The sequence below is a fragment of the Danio aesculapii genome, chromosome 9 (assembly GCF_903798145.1).
Source record: "Danio aesculapii chromosome 9, fDanAes4.1, whole genome shotgun sequence".
NCBI lineage: Eukaryota > Metazoa > Chordata > Actinopteri > Cypriniformes > Danionidae > Danio > Danio aesculapii.
This window is the reverse complement of record NC_079443.1, coordinates 19,078,234-19,102,978: the sequence shown is the minus strand read 5'-3', so window position 1 is coordinate 19,102,978 and position 24,745 is coordinate 19,078,234. Positions and strand designations below refer to the sequence as shown.

The 24,745-nt window shown below is 36.3% G+C and overlaps 4 protein-coding genes across 5 annotated transcripts; 3 read left to right on the top strand and 1 right to left on the bottom strand.

Annotated features, from left to right (window-relative positions):
- The first annotated feature begins 1,151 nt into the window (after positions 1-1,151).
- On the top strand, positions 1,152-9,004 carry LOC130234422 (potassium/sodium hyperpolarization-activated cyclic nucleotide-gated channel 3-like). 2 transcript variants are annotated; one of them, XM_056464620.1, is made up of 7 exons: positions 1,152-1,771; positions 1,956-2,142; positions 3,626-3,730; positions 3,824-3,961; positions 4,088-4,249; positions 8,738-8,838; positions 8,935-9,004. In XM_056464620.1, the coding sequence occupies exons 1-7, from the start codon at positions 1,590-1,592 to the stop codon at positions 8,936-8,938; spliced, it is 879 nt and encodes a 292-aa protein (XP_056320595.1). In that variant the 5' UTR covers positions 1,152-1,589; the 3' UTR covers positions 8,939-9,004. The 2 variants fall into 2 exon arrangements, with proteins under 2 accessions (XP_056320595.1, XP_056320594.1); XM_056464619.1 differs by lacking the exon at positions 8,935-9,004 and having other exon boundaries at positions 8,738-8,911.
- hcn5 (hyperpolarization activated cyclic nucleotide-gated potassium channel 5) lies at positions 8,958-13,066 on the top strand. Its single transcript, XM_056464621.1, has 5 exons — positions 8,958-9,062; positions 9,143-9,289; positions 9,647-9,884; positions 9,965-10,138; positions 12,054-13,066. Exons 1-4 carry the CDS (start codon positions 8,958-8,960, stop codon positions 10,129-10,131), a joined length of 657 nt encoding a protein of 218 aa, XP_056320596.1. The 3' UTR covers positions 10,132-10,138; positions 12,054-13,066.
- Positions 13,067-15,448: 2,382 nt separating this feature from the next.
- Positions 15,449-21,528, top strand: ska3 (spindle and kinetochore associated complex subunit 3). Its single transcript, XM_056465040.1, has 9 exons — positions 15,449-15,568; positions 15,649-15,710; positions 15,852-16,023; positions 17,735-18,182; positions 19,939-20,018; positions 20,220-20,413; positions 20,548-20,739; positions 20,866-21,072; positions 21,149-21,528. Exons 1-9 carry the CDS (start codon positions 15,460-15,462, stop codon positions 21,170-21,172), a joined length of 1,488 nt encoding a protein of 495 aa, XP_056321015.1. The 5' UTR covers positions 15,449-15,459; the 3' UTR covers positions 21,173-21,528.
- A 1,275-nt stretch (positions 21,529-22,803) lies between these two features.
- Positions 22,804-24,717, bottom strand: sap18 (Sin3A-associated protein). The gene is made up of 4 exons (XM_056465387.1): positions 24,559-24,717; positions 23,565-23,674; positions 23,361-23,483; positions 22,804-23,284 (listed from the first exon to the last, which is right to left on the bottom strand). The coding sequence occupies exons 1-4, from the start codon at positions 24,628-24,630 to the stop codon at positions 23,128-23,130; spliced, it is 462 nt and encodes a 153-aa protein (XP_056321362.1). The 5' UTR covers positions 24,631-24,717; the 3' UTR covers positions 22,804-23,127.
- Between the last annotated feature and the right edge of the window lie 28 nt (positions 24,718-24,745).

Genomic DNA, 24,745 nt, shown 5'->3' with positions numbered 1-24,745 from the left:
CCCTCTCCGCTGTGGCCACTAGCTTGCATGGTTCGGGATCTGTAGAGCTGCGCATCGTTGGATTTGCTCTTCAGTATTTGGACTCTCAGTAGTGATTATTAAACCACACTAAACTGAGCTAAACTGAACTGAACTTAAGCACTACAAACTGAACTACACTGTTTCAATTTACTATGACCTTTTATGTGAAGCTGCTTTGACACAATCTACATTGTTTTGAATTAATGTTTGGAGGGGCGTGGCTAAGAATAATATTTCATCCAAGCTGTCAAACTGATGTCAACAGAGAAAGATTTCCATTTCAAAGCGGAACCAAATGGTTAGATTTTGATTAAAGATTATTAAAACAATGCATAATACAATCAGAGATTTAATGAACGTATATAGTGACCTACTTGATAACTGAATGCAACGTGATATGTAGAGCAGAATTAATGTCGATTAGGTGTTTATTACCTACTGGGAATGTAAGATCAGTTACCCCGTAACATACCACATTGAAATTTAACACTGTATTCTGACCCTCATAAGCCTGCCATAGCTTGCCAGTGCAATACAATACTGTATTCAGTTTACTGGAGATCTAGCGAGCTCCGTCGCTGTCATGTCACAAGCTGCAGGTGTCTGTTTCTGATGTAAACAAACACAATTACAACCAAAACACAGACAGTTTCCACTGAAGTATAGATGTGAAAGGGATAGTACACTCACAAATGAAAATTCTATCATCATATTCTCATCCTTTACTTATTTTAAACCTGTTTGAGTTTCTTTTCTCTGCTGAATATATGTTGAAGAAAGTCGGAAACCTGTAACCATTGACTTCCATAGTATTTGTTTTTCCTACTATGGAAGTCAATGATTACAGATTTTCAGTTTTCTTTAAAATGTGTTTGACAGAATAAAAATAAGGCTTACTTGAGGTTGAGTAAATAGTGAGCAAATTGTAATTTCTCAGTGAAATATATCCCCTTTAAATTCAAGTTAAATTCTGATTTCCCCCGAAACATAAAGGCCTGCGAAAATAGGATATTATATTCTGTCTCTTTATGTAATGACAGAATTATCTGAGCACTTTATTAGAAGGAACCTCGTTATGATATCGTGCAGTCATTTACACAATGGGAGTGTAAGTAATTCTATCAGCTCCCATTGTCAGCCTTGAGTCCAGTTCTACACGAACCATCTGTCCAGTTCAGATGACAATAACTGTGATATTCAAAACCAGCTCGCGTCAGAGAACCGCCCCGCAGTCCAGATGAGCCGAGCTGATGTGAGCGCCAGGCAGAGATACTGAATAGTTGATGAGACAATAGTTAAGTTTGACAGAGGGGACAGGATGGAAAGTCTGCAACTTATCTCTTTCTCCATTCTGGACCGAGCCGGAGAACTGTGATGGAAAATTACTCTGCGTCTGTGCATGTGCGCGCCTGAGAGGAGAAAAGAAAGAGAGCGAGCGCGAAGGTGAGGAAGAAAAGTGGATGAAATGGTCAGCATAAAAGAAAGTCCAGAAATAAAGTTGTCAGAGAGGCGCGGTGAGGGATGTTAGGAGAGCTCGGGTGATCTCAGTGCTTACTCAGGGCCTGGAAATGCAGCGTCTCACACCTGAGAATCGCAGGAGCTTCTGTTGGAGCGGCTGGAAGACTCTCCTGCTGCCGCAGCTCAACAGACGCTCGTTGTTTGTCTACGGCAGTGAGGTGGCGGTGGAGAAGGAGTGCATCAGACAGAAAGAGGGAGGTGTGTTGGTCATCCACCCCTTCAGCCGATTAAGGTACTTTTTACATGACCTTGGTGTTTTTCTTTATTTTAATCTACTCGTAAATTGACGAGTAATCATTTTTAAATAATTTTTAATTAATTTAATTCATTCATTCATTTTCCAATGAAATGGAATTTATTTGTATTTTAATTTATGTAAAAGAAATTGTGCCTAAACCTTTTTTTTTTTTTTGCAGGAGTTACTATATAATGTGCATGGTGGCCATAACATTTCTGAATCTAATTGGGATTCCAATGGAGATTGCCTTTCTGGATGGAAACAGTGGAGTAGGTTGGGAGGGTTTTAACGTGTTTTCAGACACCCTGTTCTTGATTGATGTGGGGGTGAATTTTCGCATGGGAATCATTCCTGAGGACAGTGAGGTAAGGATTATACTTGCTTTTCTGACAATTCTGTCGGAATTCTGATTCAATTCTGATTTTATTATTCATTTCTTAGAAACAGGTTATACACTAAAGTTCAATTTGTTTTCTATCTATTTATTCTCAGCTACTTACTCTTATTTCTGTTCAAACAATATTTTGTTCATCTTCAGAACACAAGTTAGGATATTGTAATCAAATCTGAGAAATTTCTGAATTTTCTCTGAAAGTCTGTTCACCAAAAATGCACAACCATATATGCTTGATGGGTTATTTAACCTATGTTCCAATCTTTCACTAAACTTTCACATTCTTTAATGTTATGTAAATATTAGAACAAAGCTTTCATAAAATAACGGTATGAATTTTTTAATAGCAACTAATGTTTGATGTGTCCTCATAATGAATAAGCAAATGGAAAACTGTTCATTTTAATAGAATTAATAAGCTTAAGGTTTTGAAATTTTGAACTGTTTAGAAATTATGTCAATTTTAAATGTGGCAAAACATTAAAATGGATCTTTCTCATGACATTTTTAAATGATAGAATGGTAGGTTCCACTAACATTGCATGACCAAGAAAAAGACTGATTACAACATAAATGCTGAAAAAATAATCAAATTAAATATTCTTATAACATTATTGCAAAATGGTTGACTGGAAGGTTTCTCCAATCTTCACACACAAAGAAAAGCATTCTTAAAGTTGAAAAAAAAAACAAGTGCTACATTCTAATGTTCCATTGACAGAATGGAATGTTACTATGAAGCTCATAGATAAGCTCATAGAAGTTTTTTTTAAGTAAATCTACTTTTTAAATATTGAGAAAAGATTTATATTTAAGTTTTTCATATCTTTTTCAAAATACTTTCAAAATTATCAATGTTATAACGTTATAATGTAAAAAAAAAAAAGAACATAAATGTCTCAAACTAAAAATCAATGTTTTAAATGTTTAAAGAACAACTAACATTCTCCTAACGGTTGGAAAAAAATGAAATGGGTTTTTAATGGAGGCATGTTGCAGTAACACACAAAAAAATCATTGGTTCTCACGTGTCAAGCAAGCACAAGCTCTTTTTATCAAAGTTAAATGCTGTAAATTTGCCTGCCATCTTAATAAAGGGCAAAATTAAATGAATTATAAGCCGAAAAGGAAAAGGAATGAATAAGTCTCATAAGTCACCATTAAGACTTGAATTATGCAGACAAATTTTTGACCTCCTTATGAACTATTGGAAGCATAAGTTTTAAGTGAAAACTTGCAAGAGACAGAAATTTCTTCAATTTATAAAAAAAATATTTGTATGTATATTCCAATGAATGACATAAGGGTGAGTAAATGACATAATTTTCATTTTGGGGTGACCTAACCCTTTAAATATCCTATTTCAAAGTGGTAAATATAAAATAAACTCCATTAATCTTTGTTTACAACTCTAGCTCATACTTCTCCAATGAACAATTCTGTTGTTCACACAGAGAGCCATACTGGATTTGAAAAGCATCCGTCACCGGTATTTAAAGAGCTGGTTTATACCTGATTTGGTGGCAGCATTCCCAGTTGGCTACATACTGCTTATTGCGGTAATGCTACATTGTCCTCATTCTTTCACCTATTGAAATGAAATGACATCCTCATTGATGGAAAATATGTGTGTTGTGTGCTTGTCAGTACAGGACCTACAATACCACGATGACTCTCCTTCATCCAAAGCCAGCAAAATGATGCGCATCTTAATGTTTGTGCGAATTATCAGCCTTGTCCGTCTGCTGCGTGTGTCAAGGCTGGTTAGGTTTTTCAATGAGGTTGAGAGAGTAAGTAAATGCTCGAATGTAAAATGGAACTGATTTGAACAACATTGGATTGTTTTTAATGCACATGAAAAGAAGAAGTCATCACTCAAAATGCCTTTGAATTTTACGTGGATCTATTTTCTATAGGTTTCAAATGCCAACTTGGAGGTGGTGAGGGTATTCCTGAAAATCTTGTCATTGTTTATGATGATTTTCCTGCTGTGCCACTGGAATGGCTGTATTCAGTATTTCGTGCCTATGCTTGAGGAATTTCCCTCAGACTGCTGGGTCAGAAGAGAGAATCTGATGGTATGTCTGATTCAGCAAATTCACATTAACAGCATTCCCACAGTTATGAAACTTCAATGAATTTGACGATTGTGTTTACACATATTCAAAGCAATGGCAATCCTGATGGGTGAGCACTGATCTTCCAGTTGTGTGCTTCTGTAATGAATGCAAGAGCTGTCAATCTGAGTGACCTATCCAATCAAAGCATGATTTGGCTGTAAAATAGTCCGTGATTGGTTGTTACTCATTGTTCCAACCCACTTTACCTGAGGCACAATGTCTATTGGTGTCTTTTCAGCTTACACTGGAAAACACACCACCATAGTTACAGTGCAATTAGATCCTGTTACTTAAGCAAAGAAGCCTGTTATACTACTCAGGATTAGTACTCTGAAGATCTGTGTGCTGTTATATTGTATATGCTTTGACTAATGTTCGATGAAACTACAAAACAAGGCCCAACAGCTGCATGTGTATTCTGTTTGGACGGATTTGTTATTGTTTAGGCTCTTCTTGATTAAGCTTGTATTCTACTAGCGATGTGCATCTCATAACTAAGGCCAATGCGATATGCACCTTAATCCATGGGAAACAATACAATACATTATAGAAATATATGAAGCAGCTAACAACATAACACAAATTATTCCTATGAAGATGCAGTTTGATCCAATTTCGATTTGTTTAAACACAATGCAATTTGATGCAGTATTATGCAATGGAAAATGTCTGATTTTTATTATTATTATTTCTTTAACTATCAGGCTAAGCTGAGTTCCACTAACACTGACTAATTTGATTGCAATGATACAGATTTGACTTTTAAGAATGCATCGTATGTTTTTTCCCGTATGTTTGCAATTTCTCTCACGAGTGCCGCTGAATCCAGTTGCGCATTTTTCTGAATGAAAAAAAAAGTATTGTGCTTCCACCAAATGATACATGAAACAATATATAGTATCTAGAGGCAAGACCGAATTGCTCCTAAACACCTTTCAATTGTTCTGATTGTTATACTTGTATGTACCTGTTACTCGTTATGTTTCATTTCATTTAAAGCTTCTTGAGATAATTTTTTTTTGTTTATCCACTTGCCTCTACATAGAATTATTTTTCTTTAAATGGTTTACTAAAACTTGTCTATTTAACCGGCTATCACATTTCTGATGTGGCTGTAACATTAAGTTACATTAAACTTTTTGTTTTCACTGGGAGGAAAATACTTGTGCTTATATTCTGTGTTTATCTGCTTGTCTTTAAGCAGAATATATTGTTAACTGTATATTGTTCTGTATACCAGATTTGGCCTTTATAACATTTTATTAGACTAATGTTTTGAAATTTTTAGACTAGTGGCATTACACCAATATACATACCTGTCACTGGACCCATTACTGGTATATGCACCTGCTAATGGACTTGCCAGTATATCTGTCACTTGATCTGCCATGCAACCTGCCACCTGGCATTAGACCTGCCACTTAATCTGCTTCTTGACCTGCCACCTACCACTAGACCCCCTAGACCTGCCACTAGATCTTCTACCTGCCACTAGACCTTCCACTTGATCTGCCATTGACCTGGCACTAGACCTGTCAGTAAACCTTCAAATTGATCTGCTACTAGAACTACCACTAGTCCAACTAGACCTGCCATTAGATCTTCTACCTGCCACTAGACATTCCACTAGACCTTCCACTAGACCTGCCACTTGACCTATCACTAGACAATCCATGACCACTAGACATTCCACTAGACATGCTAGACCTGCCACTAGACTTTCAACATTACCTGCCACCTGAGCCACTAGACCTGCCACTAAATCCACTAGACCTGCCACTAGATCTTTTACCAGCCACTAGACCTTCTACTTGACCTGCAACCTACCAATTGATCTGCCACTAAACCTGCCACTAGATCTTCCACTTGAGCTGCCACCTACCACTTGATCTGCCTTTAGACCTGTCATTTGACATGCCTCTCAACCTTCCACCTGCAACTAGACCTGTCTTTATACTATTCTGCTACTGGAACTGTCTCTGGTATAACCAAAATATATATTCCACTGGACTGTCTCTGGCATACATTCCTTAAAGAAACTGTCTCTGGTATATTCTCCTGTCACTGGACCTATCACTGACATGTACCTGCCACATAAATGTTTTCTGTTTTTTACATTAATTGTTTATTTTTAGCCAGGTTGCAAGATAGACGGATGTAGTCATAATGAATTGTAAGGCACACTTTACATAACACTAGACCTACCACTCAACTGGTCACTTGACTTGTCACTCAACCTGCCACTCAACCTGTCACTTATATAGACATGCCACTAGACCTGTCACTTGATCTGCCACTGGACCGGTCACGATCGGTCACTGAAGCTGTTACTTATATGCACATGACCCTCAACCTATCACTTTTATGCACATACCACTAGACTTGCCACTCAACCACTCATTTGATCTTTCACTTATATACCTTATGGACCCACTAGGCCTGCCACTAGATTTTCTACCAGCCACTGGACATGCCACTAGACATTCCACTTGACCTGCCACTAGACCCGCTAGACCTGCCAATAGGTCTTCTACCTGCAACTAGACCTTCCACTAGACTTTCTGCTTAACCTGCCACTAGAACTGCCACTAGATCTTCTACCTGCAACTAGACCTTCCACAAGACCTGCCACTAGATTTTCCACTTAACCTGCCACTTGACCTGCCACTAGATCTTCTACCAGCCACTAGACCTTTTACTTGACCTGCCACCTACCAATTTATCTGCCACTAGACCAGCCACTAGGTCTTCTACTAACCACTAGACCTCCCACTTGACCTGCCAGCTACTAATTGTTCTGCCACTAAACCTGCCACTAGATCTTCCACTTGACCTGCCACTAGATATTTCACTTGACCTGCCACTAGATCTTCTACCTGCAAGTAGACCTGCCACTAGATCTTCTCCCAGCCATTAGACCTTCCACTTGACCTGCCACCTACCAATTGATCTGCCACTAGACCTTCCATTTGACCTGCCACCTACTATTTGGTCTGCCTTTAGAATTGTCATTTGACCTGCCTCTCAACCTTTCACCTACAACTCGACCTGTCTTTATACTATTCTGCCACTGGAACTGTCTCTGGTATAACCAAAGTATATATTCCACTGGACTGTCTCTGGCATACATTCCTTAAAGAAATCATCTCTGGTATATTCTCCAGCCACTGGACCGATCACTGACATGCACCTGCCACAGAATTGTTGTTTTTTTTTAGCCAGGTTGCAAGATAGACAGATGTAGTCATAATTGATTGTAAGGCACACTGCACATAACACTACACCTACCACTCAACCTGTCACTGGACTTGCCACTTGACCTGCCACTCAACCTTTCACTTGCCACTAGATCTGTCACTTAATCTGCCACTTGACACTTTTACTCGTCACTTTTATTCACATACCACTAGACTTGCCACTCAACTTGTCATTTGATCTGTCACTTATATGCCCATGCCACTGGACCTGTCACTGGACCTGTCACTTATTTGAACATACCACTAGACCTGCCACTAGACATTCCACTTGACCTGCCACTAGGTCTGCCACACTACCTGCCCTTTGATCTGTCACTTATATGCCCATACCACTAGAGCTGCCACTGGAGCTGTCACCTATTTGAACATCCCACTAGACCAGCCATTTAACCTGTCAATCAACCTGTCACTTATATGCACTTGCCACTAGACCTGCCACTTGATCTGACACTAGACCTGCCACTAGACCTGCCATAACACCTGCCCCTCAACTTGCCACTTGACCTGGCACTAGACCTGCCTCATACCTCTAGATCCACTAGACCTACCTCTAGATCTTCTACCTGCCACTAGATTTTCCACTTGACCTCCCACCTACCACTTGATCTGTCACTCAACCTGTCACTTATATGCACATGCTACTAGAACTGACACTTTTATGTACATGCCACTAGACCTGCCACTGCACCTGTCACTTATTTGCACATATTACTAGACCTGCCACTTGATCTGCCACTGGAGCTGCCACTTGATCTGCCACTCGACCTCCAACTGGCCCTGTCACTTATATGCACAAACCACTAGACCTGCCACTTCTTAATCAGCCACTAGACCTGCCACTCAAACTGCTACTAACCCTCCACTCAACCTGGCACTAGTATACTATGTACTAATACTAAGTATTAATATTATAATTAATACTTTGAATTATTTTTACACACAGTGATTTCGCGCTGATACAATTTTTAAAATAAAGGCTTTGAAAGGTGTTTTTGTAGCTGTGCCATAAAACAACCATTTTGGGTTTCTCAAAGCATTTTCCATTATTAAAAATTATTTGTGGAATAAAGTTAAAAATTCCAATCAGTATTACAGACAGCCATACTACTATGTGATATTTTAGAGCTGAGGTTGTACTGTATAAAAATAATGCATTAAAATTAACACTTTAAATTGTGTCTTTTGTCAGAATGCCTCAGTGGGAGAGAAGTACTCTTTTGGAGTTTTTCGGGCGCTCTCTCATATGACTGCAATATCATACGGTTCTTCTGAAACACCTACAAGCAAGGAGTATACTTTTTATCAGCCGATTCAGCAATATGTTTCACACAAAAATAACAGAGCACATCGGATACTTATTTAATGCTTAGTGTTTTTTTTTTTTAGATGACGTTGAGCTGTGGATTGTCATGACCAGCATTATGTCTGGAGCCCTCATGTATACGGTGATGGTAGCAAACACCGCTGCAATGATGACTGATGTGGATTTAACAGCAAGAGCCTACAAGAACAAGGTGCAAAAACACAGACACTCTGATAAAATGTCATATTTTTTTCTCTTTACGTTTCTCTTATTGGCTTTTTTGTTGCATAGATGAATCACCTGGAAGATTATATGACCTTCATGAAGCTTCCCAAAGCCCTTCGTATGCGTATCAACAACTATTATCAGTCTCGTTATGCAGGGAAATGGTACGATGAGAAAGACGTCTTGAAGTGGGTGTCCTCATCTCTCAGAGAGGTGCTGCTCACTATTGGAAATATTAGATAGCTAATAAAAAAAGATTAAAGATTGACACAAAAGATTATTTGACACTATTTATGGATTTAAAATCTGATACAGTTTTCACAATACAGAATAATAATTTTATACCAGTACTGTAATTTAATATATAAATGAATGCATAGATAAAGAAACTGTAAACATAAATGTATTTTGAGACTCATTTAAAGCATTTAATTATATGAAAACATTTGATTTTAGACATTTTTTATATCTCTACTGGGTCACTCCTGGACCAAAATAATTATGATGGTTTAAATGTTATATGTTATTCAGAGTAAACTGATTATTGATTGCTTTAAATGTATTTCTTAGGAAATTCTGATAACCATGTGTTCGGCCCTTGTGAGGAAAATCCCCATTTTGCGTAACTGTGATATAAACTTCATCAACGGGCTTCTTGTGGAGCTGCAGTACGAGGTTTACCAGGAGGGAGACGTCATCATCCGACAGGACACTGCTGGAGAGCGGATGTTCTTCATCGAGCATGGACAGGTCCTAGAGGAGAACGAGTTTTACCAGAGGGAACTGAGCGACGGAGACTACTTCGGAGGTCTGATTTAGTCAAGCCTTTGTATCCTTAGTACTCACAGACAAATTGTTTTGGAAATGATCTTTCCTTGTCGTTTCCAGACTCATGTCTCCTAAGAAGAGGAAGGCGTTTGGCCACAGTAGAAGCTCAGACCACCTGTCAGCTCTTTTCCTTGTCGGTGGACAGTTTTTATAAAGTTCTGGAGGACTATCCAGACATCAAGAGGGACCTGGAGAAATCTCAACAGGAAAAAGACCTTTTGTTATGATGAGAAAGTAAGTTTACTGCGGTTATACTTTTGGTTGATCTAACAGTTGATTATCTAAATATTTGGAGTCTGGACGAGTCTCTCATGTTCTCTAAGGCTGCATTTGTTTGACCAAAATGTAGTTTCAAGAAGTACTCGAGACTTCAGTTTCACATAATCCTTCAGAAATCATTCTAGTGTGCTGCTTTCTTCAATAATATGCTTTCCTTATAATATAAACATTTATTACAATTATTAATGTAAAAGACAGCTGTGCTGCTTAAGATTGTAGTGTAAATTGTGTTGTATTTTTTAGGTTTTATTTGATTAATGGAAAGTTCAAATCAACAGAATTTAACTCTGATTAATGTCTTTACTGTTACATTTAATAAATTAAATGCACTCTTACTGAATAAAAGATATTTTGTTAAAAAACTTTAAAAAACTAAAGAACATTTTTATAAGATATCTTCAATTTTATGTGTCTTATTAGACACATTAAGAAATATTTAAAGTACACTGTAATTAATAAGTTGAGAAAACGAAAACATCAAAAGTAACATGATGCAATTTGACTTTACATAACTTTCTTAATAATTGTATTAGGAAGTACTACTTTTTGTCACTTTCTTGTTTCAAATTAAAATTCCAACAGATTTGTCAAGGCAACAAAAGATTTCTTGTTCAACAAACATTGGTAGCACTGTATAAGCAGTGTACCTTATAGCAGTGTTTCCCAACCCTGTTCCTGAAGGCACACCAACAGTACACATTTTGAACCTCTCCCTAATCAAACACACCTGAATCAACTCATCAGAAGATTAGAAGAGACTCCAAAACAGGCATGGGCAAACTTGATCCTCGAGGGCCGGTGTCCCTGCAGAGTTTTGCTCCAACACTAATCAAACACACCTGAACACCCTAATTAGTGTCTTCAAGATCACTAGAAAGCTACAAGCAGGTGTGTTTGATTAGGGTTGGAGCAAAACTATGCAAGGACACCGGCCCTCCAGGATCGAGTTTGCCCATCCCTGCTCCAAAACCTGAAGTTAATGGGTCAGATAAGGGAGACATTCAAAATATGTACTGTTGGTATGCCTCCAGGAACAGGGTTGGGAAACACTGCCTAATAGCACACATAACGTATGTTAACTATGAAAGTTTCGTTTGTAAAATAACACTCATTCATTCTTCAAAGAAATCCAGAATATAGGTTTAAACTTCGTTGAAAAATGCTATTCGAAATTTGTTGAACAAACTTGACACACAAATCTTGAAAGGATAGTTTCCTCACATTTAAGTACTGTAGTTCTAAACTTTTATTAATTTCTTTCTTGTGTTGAATACAAAAATATATATTCTGAAGAATGTTGGGGGATTACATTCTTATTAGGAACAAAAAATACTATGGAAGCCAATGGCTGTTTTTTCCAACATTCTTCAAAATATCTTGCTTTGTCTTCATTAGAAGAAAGAAACTTAAACAGGTTTGGAACAAGTGGAGATGACATAATTTGTATTTTTGGGTGAACTATGCCTTTAACCCTTTAACATGCACTACTTAAAAAAAAGATTTTGGCCCACATCTTGGATTGAATAATATACTGACACAACTCTGATAAATATTACGATAACCTTTGATAATGATAACCTATGGATAAGTGGTCAACCAGGTGGTTACGATGCCTGTTAAAGAGTTAAGGACAGCCACTATCTACAAATGTAAAATGATAAGCTCAACAAATAACCAATAATGACAAAGCAACAATAAAGGATTATATGAAAAGAAGTCTTACAGTAACCAAATCATTTATTTACACCCCAATTGTACTGAGAACTCACAAACCACTATGAAATGTTTAGTTTATAATACTGTGTTTGATATGTTTTTATTATAATTATTATTATTTTTACTGTTTTGCATAAATATTTTATCTCTATAGATGGTCACTCCTGCTTCACGTGAATTTTCAGGCTGAGCTATGATAGGATATCTGGCAAAGAAGGGCATTTACATCGCTGCCGCCCTACATCAGACAAGCAGATTGGAAAATGGATAGATGAATGAATATGGGCATTAAACAACCCCATTGCAATGGGATTTTAGATGGTTTAGTCTTCCTTGTCCAAGTCTTCCTTTATCTCCTTCTACTGCTGTAATACTTTCTAATGCCCAAAGAAGGAAGCACCATCACAGTTTAGAGGAGCCCGTCTCAATTTTACTAATGTATTTAGGATCTCTGCTTCTTGCTCCTCTAGTTTTTCCTAGCAGGATCATACTCATTATGTATTCTTCATTTCCCTGTTTTATTTGATCTGACTGGGTTCTTGTTTTAGGTGGACTCATAGTTCTATTATCAGAGAAGATAAAAAAAGAGAATGAGTGCAGAAAAAAAAACACAAATTTTGTCAGGGCCTGGAAATAACCTACTATATTTTACAAAAAATAATTAGGTTTATTTGCTTAAAGTTTTATCAAATGGTCCAAAACAAGACAAGGTCTTTTATAAAGGATGGATGTTTCAAAAAGCCCTGATTTAAAGATATGTAATAAAAAGTTTGTGAATAAGCAAGAAAATATCATTTGGTCCACTTTTTGTTTGTTTGATTTTGAAAACATTTATTTTTGTGAAGATTGCATTATGTTTTTACTCCTGTCAGTACAAAATATGCACAGTTCTTCTTTATTTTTATTATATATTTTTAGCACCTAATATCATGTGATCTTGTTCATTATGCCTATAAATCAACATTGAAGAGTAGTTTGTCAACAGTTTTTGCCTTAAGCTGTAAAAGTTTCACTACAGTCAGAAAAAATGTTAAAATGTTACTCCTATACATGCAAATATAGAGATCAAATAGGGTTTCTTAGTTGAAACACACCAGAACCTTGTCTTTTGTCTGTCAATAAAATGTAAATCATGTATTAAAGAAAATGAATTCTTTTTTTAAACTGTGATCTAGTCCCATTTGTGAATTTGTCCACATTAAAATAATCTACATACATTTTCCATAGTTGCAAATGTTCAGTACTTAACCTGACCTTTATAATTTCATGAATGGAAAGATGGTTCCTTTAATTAATTCAATTCATAAGGAATGGGAAAAGTAAATAAAAAGAAATCATGTACTGCTGAACAATGAAATGAAGTGTCCAGATATTAGACAAAGCATGAAAGCACTGGGCAAATATCTTGCCATTGCTATTGTATTCAAGAGAATGTAGGCAGCATAGCCTTTCTGAAATATTCATTAATTTTCTTTTCGGCTTAGTCCCTTTATCAATCAGGGGTCGCCACAGCGGAATGAACCGCCAACTTATCCAGCATATGTTTTACGCAGTGGATGCCATTCCAGCAGCAACCCATCACTGGGAAACATTCATACACTCTCATCCACACACGTACACTATATGGAAAAATGTATCTTACCCAATTCACCTATAGCGCATGTCTTTGGACTGTGGGGGAAACCAGAGCACCCAGAGGAAACCCACGCAAACATGGGAAGAGCATGTGAACTCCACACAGAAATGCCAACTGACCCAACCAAGGCTTGAACCAGCGACTTTCTTGCTGTGAGGCGTTTGTGCTACCCACTGCACCACCATGCAGCCCCCTTTCTGAAATATATAATGTCAATATTAAAATTAAATGGTTTGAGCTTCCAGACAAAGGAGTGAGTTGTTGGTCACACAATAATATATTTTAATAAATCATATAAATTAACTGTAGAGTTATTTGTAGAGTTGTCTGTATTGAAAGCAGTTATAGCAATTGATTAAATGAAACCTATGGGAATTTGTTTGAACTGTGGGTCAGTGTTGTTTTTAGTAACACAGACATTCATTAATCACACTTAAAAAATGAAATAGGCACTTCTATTCAGTCACAGTACAACTGTGAACTCCCTCTGTCTTTTTGAAGGAGTTTCAGCCTTGGTGTTCTCTCACATTGTCACTTTCTATAACATTCACCACCGTCTGTTTTTTAATTGATTTTATATTGTACAAACAAACTGTATATGCAATACCTCTGATGCTCACAGAAATCTTTCTGCATTTTAGCATAAATTAACTTAACAAACTCAGAAACAATGAACATGTAGTATGGTTTATTTGCTGTTTTTCTGATCAGACAAAAAAGTTTCCTTAAAGGGATAGTTCCCCCAAAATGAAAATGTTCTCACTATTTACTTGCTGCAAAGTGGTTCTAAAACTTTGTGAGTCTGTTTATTTTTCCTGTTAAGCAAAATAAGTTATTTTGAAAAATATTAAAAACCTGTATAACCATTGACTTCCATTGTAACTCTGGAAGTAACTCTCAATGGTTACAAGTTTTCAGTAAGCTCAAAACATCTTCTTTTGAGTTCAACAACAAAAAAGAAACTCAAACAGGTTTGTGATTGAAAAAAATACATAAGGCCTACATTTTAAATAAGTATTATGTATACTTTAATAAAATTAAATAATCAGACAAACACACATTATCAAAGAATAAAGCTGTTTTTTAAATGTGATTAAAATAATCTGCCTATTATAAGTTTCCCACAGTATCAATAAGGTCGTTTTTCATGAAGCAGAACAGATGCTTACTTTTTAAGATGGAGGTACCTCAGACATGATGTGACTGGCAGCATAAAGATAGAAAAGAAGTGGTCAAATAAAACTTGTGTACTTTAACGATTGTTGGTTCTTTGATAACTACTTCATTTCTCATTGCTTTAGATGCAAGCAAGCCTCTGAATGTACACTCAAGTGTTCTCAATGAATAGGGGGCGGTAACGAGCCTCTCAGTGTTTAGATCGGTTTAGACGTGCAAACGAGTTAGACAAAACTAACCCGGATGTACCGCGAAATTTTAAACAAGACGAGTTCAGCGTTATTTATTCAAATGCTTGTAATAAGGTAACGTCAATATGAAGTATTATCTTTTACTGTGTATTTGTTAACTAAATAAGCCGAATACGGTAGCCTCCTTGCCTTGTGTTTTGTTATTGTGCAGTTTCCATGTCAGCTAACTTTAACCGAACAGCAAAACAGTTAACGCACAGTTGATTGTTTATAAAAAGACCATCAATGTTTAGCTCGTACATTAGGTTATTAAGTTATTTAAATAATCATGTTATTTTACAAAATGTTATTCTTATTATAAATCATATTCCTATGTTATTATTATTTAACGTTACTGTTACATTAATTATTTATGGAAAGACCACCAAAGTCGTACATTGTTGTTATTAACGTTACTCGTGTTATAATCGTGTTATTTAACTAATAATTCTACTTATTATTAATTATACTTTTCTTATTATTAATTCTATCTGTTATTTCAGCCTGTACCATCAAGCATGAATCCGTCAGAGCGATTCTTCTCGAAGCTGCGAAAGCTCACGGTGTATCTGGAGACTGAAAGCAGCAGCCTCTTGCATACAAGCCAGAACCTCAAAGACGACGAGGGTAAATATATAAATAGATATATAAAAAAATGGTTTGTGGTCATTCATAAAATCATATGCTGTAATTTTGGTCCTGTTTAGAGGATGAGGAGACTGGAGCTCAAGCACTGTATCAGCTGCACTCTGAAGTCAGAGCACTAAAGGTATATCTATTTTCAGTTATCATGTTCTGTAATTTCAGTTTGTTTTAATATTTGAACTATATATATATATATATATATATATATATATATATATATATATATATATATATATATATATATCGTACACAACATCATTTGCAGAGGCAAGTTCGGGATCAGGTGTCTACCCATGATACAACCAGTGCTGAGCTGAGGAGCTTCATCAGAAGATGTTTGGTGCTGAAGCAGAGAACCACAGAAGACATTTACAGTCTGAAGAAACACTATGAGAAATATGGTTACAGGCCACGGATGTCAAGACTGGGAAGCACAGGTAAATGTTTAGCCCATCTGTTTGGACTTTATATGTAGGGATTATTACAGTTTGAAACCAACAATGACCAGTCTGTCAGATGAAGAGGAGCCGGAGTCAGAGATTCAAATGAATAAAGTTTACAGTTTCATTAGCAGAAGCCAGCTTCAACACTCGTCTGAGTTCGTAGGCCACTCTGGTTACAATCACAAATCAACAGCAATTATACTCTTACATAACGCCATTAACTGTGTCATACATATAGGTGATATCAGATAGAATTTCCACCTGGGTGCGTGTGTACAACTCTGAACGAAATCTCAATATCCCAAGCATACAAACATCAGACAGCCAACTGTTTAGAGCTGACCCCAGACCTGTGAAAGGATCCACAATCGAATAGAACACACACACTTAAAGTACATAATCTGTTCCTTACCCAAAGCTGAGTGTACTCTCAGCTGTCTTTATCAAAAATGGTAAAACTGGTATAATCTACATTCAGGCTGCTATATTCTTACTACACAAAGTCTATCTTGAATAAAAAGGAAAACCACTTTAAGCAGAATTAACACATAATAATAATAATAATAATATTAAAATCACTTTAGACAGTATTAACACAGCAATACAAGCCCTTCAGTTGCACTCAAGGTTTCCATGACCTCTGACCTGGTTTGGTGGCTCCTAAAAATAGTTACATAGAGAGGGGCAAATGCACTGAACATTCTTATATTAAGCAATGTGTTAACTTTATTCATTACTCAAAATAATTTCGGGTTTAAATACTGATTCAAATAATCATATTTATAAAGTCATGAGAAAAGGATAAACATTGATCATTTCTGGGATGGATTTGAAGACAGAAATTTGACCCCATCATATAATTTTTTGTTAGAGATACTGTTGGATAATTTTACAAACATCTGCTTTTTGATGTATCCTTTGTTGATAGAACAAAACTGTAATTTATTGATCGAATGCATTGAAGTAATTTAGTTTTGTAATCAGTTCTGCATAAAGTGGATAGAATAAATAAATGACCAATTAAAATGAAACTTTTAAAAGTATACATGTTGTCCCGTTGAATGTTAGCCCATGGTATACATTTTGTTCAGTTTCAATGAAATTCATCTGCTTTTATTTCTTATTTAAAATGTTTTATTTGTATTTTACTAAATAATAACTGTAACTTATGCAGTAGTTATAATAAATGTATGACTTGAAAACCACTTTCTGTACAATCCAGAAAAACACAAACTGCATATTTCTTGAATGATATGGAGCAAAAACTTAAATATAGTCTTAAATAAATATGTTATTGGCACATTTCAGATAATACCGATTAAAATAAATAAATAAAAAAGTGCAAATTTTTGTTTTTTTTTTTCAGGCCCATATATAACTTTTTGAATACAGTCAGTATTTGTTTCACACAGCATGTGCCAAAACCATCACCATGTTTTGTATCATTCCTATGAAGAAATTGTAACAAAAAAAAATCAGCTTCCCCTATTTCACACATGATCAAACCAGTACTTTTATTTAATGACAATATTTCTCATAACATAAAAGTTCTCAAATCTAAAATTTGTTTATTCTCATAAATATATTTTAAAAATATTTTTATTTATTTTAATCCCATCTGTGCATACAGTATATATTTTAACTTCATGTATAGGTGTAGTTATGATTTATGTCAATTTCAGTGAAAACTTTCTCTTTATTCTAGAGGTGAATGGTCCAAAAGAAGCAGAGGAGCGTGCAGAGAGAGATGCGGAAAAGCCGGATGCAGCAGAGAAAGATCAAGAGACTGAGTGTGGAGATTGTGAAGAGGTTGATCAGCCAGTGACCCCTGAGAAGATGCCACCACCTGTTGACCAGCTGCAGACGCCCAAACTGTCAGATTTTGGTTTGTCTGCGCTCCAGTTTCAGAGAGTGCTTGGCGAAGCAGAGGTCCCACTGAGTGCTGTTCCTGAGCCTGCTGTCGCTCCATCACCTCCACCAATCCTTATGAACCTGCAGCCTCCGCAGCCAAAGACACCCAAGTGCTCGCTGAGTATGGAGGAGGACGCTCTGACCCCACGACTGGAGGACTTCGGCATCTCTGAGTACACCATGTGCTGGAACAATGATTTCACCATGGATTTGTTCAATAAGAAGCCACCAAAGAACAGCAGGTAATATGCTGCTCGCTACCGTCATGTTTTTAATATTACTGCACAAAATGTGCGTTTTGCTACCGAAAACAATACATTTGCCAATTTGAAAAGGTGCTTTGCGTTTTTAAAATAAACAAATCAGCTTTATGAGTAGGTAATGCTGCCATTGTGCAGTATAACTGGGTATACTGACTAATTTAATGATGGAAAGTTAATGACTGTTGATAATTTACAGATCTCTGCATTAAAGTATCTTATGTACTGTCACAATATCAACAATATCACAATATTTTTGTTGTAATATCTCTTTATTAATCTGGGGTCGCCACAGCGGAATGAACCGCCAACTTATCCTGCATATGTTTTACGCAGCGGAGGCCCTTCCAGCTGCAACCCATCACTGAGAAAGCCATACACACTCTTTCACATACACACACACATACACTGGACAATTTAGCCTACCTAATTCACCTGTACCGCATGTCTTTGGACTGTGGTGGGAAACCGGAGCACCCGGAGGAAACCCACGCAAAGCAGGGAGAACATGCAAACTCCACACAGAAACGCCAACTGACCCAGCCGAGGCTCGAACCAGCGACCTTCTTGCTGTGAGGTGACAGCATTACCTACTGCGCCACTGCGTTGCCCTGTTGTACGATATATTGCGATAACAATATTAATGTCATTTTAAGACCATTTTATGCCACTCAATATATAATGCCAGAATGACAATATAATAGCATCATAATGCAAGTGCACTCTGCTAAAGGACACATAATATTTTATTCTTAAGAATATTTAATTCAGTTACAGTCATTTTAACAATTTAATAATGAGGAATCCTTGGAATCAATATGTGAAAACGTATATCCTAAATTAATAATAATAAATATTAACAAAAAAGTGTAAGGTAAAAAGTAACAGAGGCTGCGATATCTGCTACCAGATCTAATTTCAGTTGTCAGACACCCACATGAAAATATACCATAGTAATTTATAGTAAGTACTATAGTGTTTTTAGAACCATACTGACACCTCCAATAGAAATAGAGATGTTGCACAATCAGCTAAAATATTGCTAGAATTGGTCTTTATGTATGGGTGATATATATTGCATCATCAAAATGATTGAGGTCATGTCCATGTGTTCTGCAATAAGTCGACTTATTGATTATTGTGACAGGCCTAATCTTATGTTCATCAATCATTTATTTATTTGACTAGAAATACAGTAAAGATAGTGGCATTGTGAACTGTTTTTACTGCTTAAAATGACTATTTTTCTCTCTGAGCACAGTTCAATATTTATTTTATTTGATGGCAGTGTTATTTGAGTCTTCAGAGTGTCTTGATTCTTCAGAAATCATTTAAATATGATTTGGTACTCAGAACACGTATATTTGTATCCGTTTTTTCAGGATTCTTTTATGAAAAGTTGAGAAAAACAACAGGATTCATTGTAAGAAGTTCTTGAAGCATTATGCACATCTTTACTGTCACTTGTGATCAAAATGTATTGTTTAAATTTCTTGAAAAAAGATCAGTGAGCATTTTTTTTTATTTCAAGTACACATGGGTGAATAATAAATAACATCCACCTTTCTATTTGAAATACATGCTGTATGTAGTCATAAAATGGAATAAATTATATGAAAAGATCTCTGCTTTTGAGAATCAATATTAAAGTAACCACTTAAGAAAAAAAATTGAGAAATAATTTGTTCAAACCCTGAAGATAAAAGTGCATTTGGTACTGTGCTTGTGTGTTTTACAGCGAAAGAAATGAAAATGTTCAGAAACCCCATAATGTATTCTCCAATACATCATCTGTGCTGAACAAGGACATTGCTAACAGTAAGTAATATTAACTGTTGTTTTCCTCTTTATATTATTATTATTATTATTAGTAGTAGTAGTTGGTGTTTATTCTTATGTTTGTAAAATGTTATATTTAATCCCTGCAGCTTTAGAAGTGTGGTTATTTGTGTTAACATTTGATTGTGACAGATGCTTAGCTTTTATCTTTCTGCACGTTTATGTTTGATTATATTTCAGAAAGCCTGGAATCCCCGGAGCCTCCAGAGTTTTGCACCCCAGGATTTAAGATTGCGAAAAACCACATTCCATCTACTCCACTATTCAATGGAAAGAATGATCTCAATTCTCCTCCTCACCTCCATAATAACTGTCCTTCCACCCCAGAACTCCCTGCATTTGAAACACCTTTTGTCAGCAAGCTAATAAAAAAGGTGTGATGTGCTCTTTAGCTTGACACTTTCATCACTGGCATGTAAATCTGCCACAAAGACTTCAAATTAAGCCAAGACGTTACCAGTAAAAAATTGTGTGGTTTCACTCACTCTCTGTAATTACCGTTTCACAGGAGGACAGAGAGGAAGAAAGCAAGAGGCACTTTGGATCACAGGAGAACAGTTTGCGTCTACCAGATCTTGCAACCACCAATGGGACGTCTTGGAATGATGCTCCTGAGATGCCAAAAGTGTTACGTTATGAAGAGGAAGCATTGCCTGAGATGCCGATCCTACAGTCTCATTTTGGAAGTTCTCTAGCTTTTGTAAGCAATCGTCTTTCATTTATAAATTAAGAATGGTATACCTTAGATTTGATTCAAAACTTCATGATCTCATACTAGCCTTCCATTTCTTGAGATGCAAATGATGTCTGACTTTTCTTCAACTAGAAAAATACATGTGGTGAAAGTCTCTCAGGGATGAAAACTGGAGCAGATCATGTGTTAGAAATGAAACAGACCCCTGTCCCAGTGCCTGACGATGGTTTCAACCAGGACTGGTGCCTTTCAACTCCAAAAGTCAGAGTGAAGTTCCCAGCAGAGCCGTGCACACCAGAGATGCCTGATATGAGCTCTGTCACTCAGGATATCTTAAAAGTGAGTCACTTAAACCTTGTAATTCTGAAATGGTAATATTTCAAATGTGTTCATAAATGTCCTCACTCTCTTTTAGCTTGTGGCTCAGTGCAAGTATTAAGCACTCACCGCTGGATCTGTGCTGCAGACCTCAAAACCTGGCTTTCAAAAAACAGCAGATTGAAGTCGTAACACCAATGCTATACTGATTTTTGCAAAAAGTGCAAACACTTTTAATAAGACTTGAAAAGAAAAAGAATAAAACTCATTTTAATTTCCATGCCACAAATTCCAGCATTACTGGTGAATGTACCAAACATTTGTTCGTCTATTTAGTGGGAATGTTGTGGTGCAATTTATTTGTTTAGGTCTTAGACCATTAAATCTTTCTGAAATGCCACTTAAAAAACTGCCAAGGACACTTTATATTAAAGATAGCTCACCCAAAAATAAATAAAAATGTACTCACCCTTAGGTAGTTCCAAAACTAGTTTCTTTTTTCTTTTTTAACAGAAGACATTGAAAAGAAGATATTTTGAAGAATGTTCAGAAACTAATGATCGACCTCCATTGTAGGAAAAACAAATTCTTGTGGTTACAGGTTTCTACCTTCAAATTATCTTCTTTGGTGTTCAAAAGAAAGCAACTAAAATAAGAGTTTTGACAAGTGAAGGGTAGGTAAATGACTGTTTTTAGTTTTGGGTGAACTATCCTTTTAAGACTAGTTAGACAAGGCCAATTGGACAAAATTCTTTTGCAGTTCAACTTAACTACAATATACTAAGATACAAATGGTAACAAGGCCAAATAGTTACATGTTATTCTGGAAATCTCCCACATTTTCTGCTAATGAATTTAAGGTATGGTTCAGTTTGAGTAATAGACCCTTTTCACATTTCCAGCGGAAGGCGTCATGGTTGGGTAAACTTAACAGTACAGTGAATCAGAGTACAACATAATTTTTTTACAATCCGATTTACTGAAGTAAAAGAAAAACTCCACGATGATGTAATCAAGACTTTAAAAAAAAAAAAAGGAAAAAAATAGTGTGAGACTGATGAGGGCAGCCAGACGAGAGAATAATGTCAAATTCACTCTCAGACCCATAGACGCTGCATTAGAAACACCTCACATAAGCGGTATTTTTTTTTTGTAATTTCATGCAAAGATGATGTAATACATTCATAAATGCATATAAATGTTCATCCGTGTTTTTTTTTTATGTAAATATTAAAAACTTTCAAGGATTTAAGATTATGATGACCGTTAAACGAGTCATAACAGTCTTGTGAAAAGGGTCAATAGTTGGGTTAGGGGTAAAGTTTTTGAGAACACTACACTTTTAAACTGTAAGCATACTTAAAATGCACCAACTAGTACATCTTTAATATTCTGCACAATATGATAGAGTACAACGCAGTTAGGTATACCTGTAAAGTTATGAAACCTAGTCAGGGCCAATAGCCTAGTGGTTAAGGGCGCTAACATATAGCACCATGGTGCTCACGGCAACCCGAGTTCGATTCCTGGCTCGAGGTCCTTTGCCGACCCTTTCCCTCTCTGCTCCCAACTATTTCCTGTCAACACTCTGGACTATTCTATCCATTAAAGGTTAAAAACCCATCAAATTAAAAAAAATAAAGTTATTAAACCTAAATCATTAGTGCATTAAAAATTAAACATGTAATCAACTAATAAATAGTTAATTTTTGACCCAAAATTGGTTTATAAATGATACGACTAAAGACAAGATATTGAAAAAAAAAACATTTATTTATGAATGATGGGAATCATGGTAGCAGGACTAAAACTAAAAAGGTAGACCTGGTATAAAACTCCACAAAGAACATAAAATATATGAAAAGACTTTCCTTTTTACTTCCAAACTGAGATTATCAGCTCAATCATGCTGCTGTTCTGCATGAACATTCCTGCAGAGTTTAGTTCTAGCATAAACACTCGATCAAATCAAAGTCTTGCGGTTCACCTGAAAGGTTCAGGCAAGGGCTGAACTAAACTCTGCAGGAAGACAGACTTCACCCCTTTCATTTAAATGCAGGCAAGTGTTGTTTCAGGTCAGTAGGGTCTCATGCGTCCTTGGAGGGGTGGTGCGCGGTTAGGCGGAGTGATAGCGATGTCAAGATAATCTCCAATCTGAAAGCTTTGCGACTGAAGCGTCATTGAGTCATCTGCACCTTTGCGTCCGGAAACTGTGTTGCCAATTTCTTTAACCCTGCAATAAAGCCAGTGGAGTTATTAAAAATTTCTAACATATCTTAACAGGGCATTCAGAATTCTGTATTTATTACCGGTAGATTTGTCGTTTAGGGTCTGGGTAAACAATGGCGAATCCAAAATGTGTGCCTTTCTTTCGAGCTTCCGGATAGACTTCCTTCACCAGGCTTGTCAGTTCTTTCAGAGTAGCATCCATCCTGCAGCCAATGCAGATACAAATCAGAATTGTACAGTTCAGTTGATCATGGATGTCATGCCTGTTTTATAATAATACTTACCAGGTGTAAATCTGAAGTTCACTAGAGGGCACGTTCCCCCGAGCAAACTCATCCATGCGATGATGCCTTCCATTGTTGGTGGTGAACACTCTCAGGAGAAGTGGGCATGTCTGCAGCACAACAAACACGTGTAGAAATAATCAATACGTTTTTTTCTTTAACAATTAGACATACAGATGTGCGTGCATCCAATACTGCTTATAAAACAGAGTTAAACTACTTTCTGGTGATCTATCGGTTTAAACATTACACATAGATGACAAACATGTCTGTCAAACAAACATCACAATAGTATACCAATATTTCAGCAGGGTTTGACTTTTTAAATAACACATATATATATATATATATATATATATATATATATATATATATATATATATATATATATATATATATATATGTGTGTATGTATGTATGTATGTGCAGATTTTTGGGAGGTTATTAGTCTTTAAGTCGATGATCAGAACAACATTTGTATTATTTCAGTTCATTCGGCCTCCAATAAAAACTTGTTCAATTTTACTCCAAAGACAAAACTGAAGGAATGTACCAAAAATATATGGCGTTTAACATTTTCAATAGTTGTGTTTTTAAAATGGAAGCCTGTTTACCAAGAGTATGTGACTTTTTACTGGGATGGTAAAATATTAGTTAAACTTTGACTGAAAGAGCTTTGATTAAAAAAATGGGTGTAATTTATTAAATGCTTAATAAAAGCAACTTTTTATTTGCCAGAATGTACGCTATGCTGTTTACAGTAAAACAGATAAAATGAGTACACAATCAAACAAAAAGGGCCAAATGTCTAAAGGGATGCACATAGTTTAAGATACAATTTGTAGTATAACGTTGCAACTACACATTTTGTATTATTTCTGTGAACCTAAATTTTTAGTTAGCGTTAGATTTACAAATTAGCTTAGCATGCAGGACGCCTCGTTTGTGCACGAGTATTCGCGCGATTAACGAAGAGAAGGAACTAAAACCATACCTTTTCTCTGTCTACTGGCTTTGCTGGTTCTTTTTTGATCTCCTCCTGTGTGACCCTCGATTCCACGGCCATTTTTATCTAATTTGTTGAAAGAATAAGCAATGAGTCGCTGTTCACGACGCCAGTAAACGCTCGATCGCGGCGCAGCGAGATGATATCATCACAGCCAAGACAGCGAGAACCAATC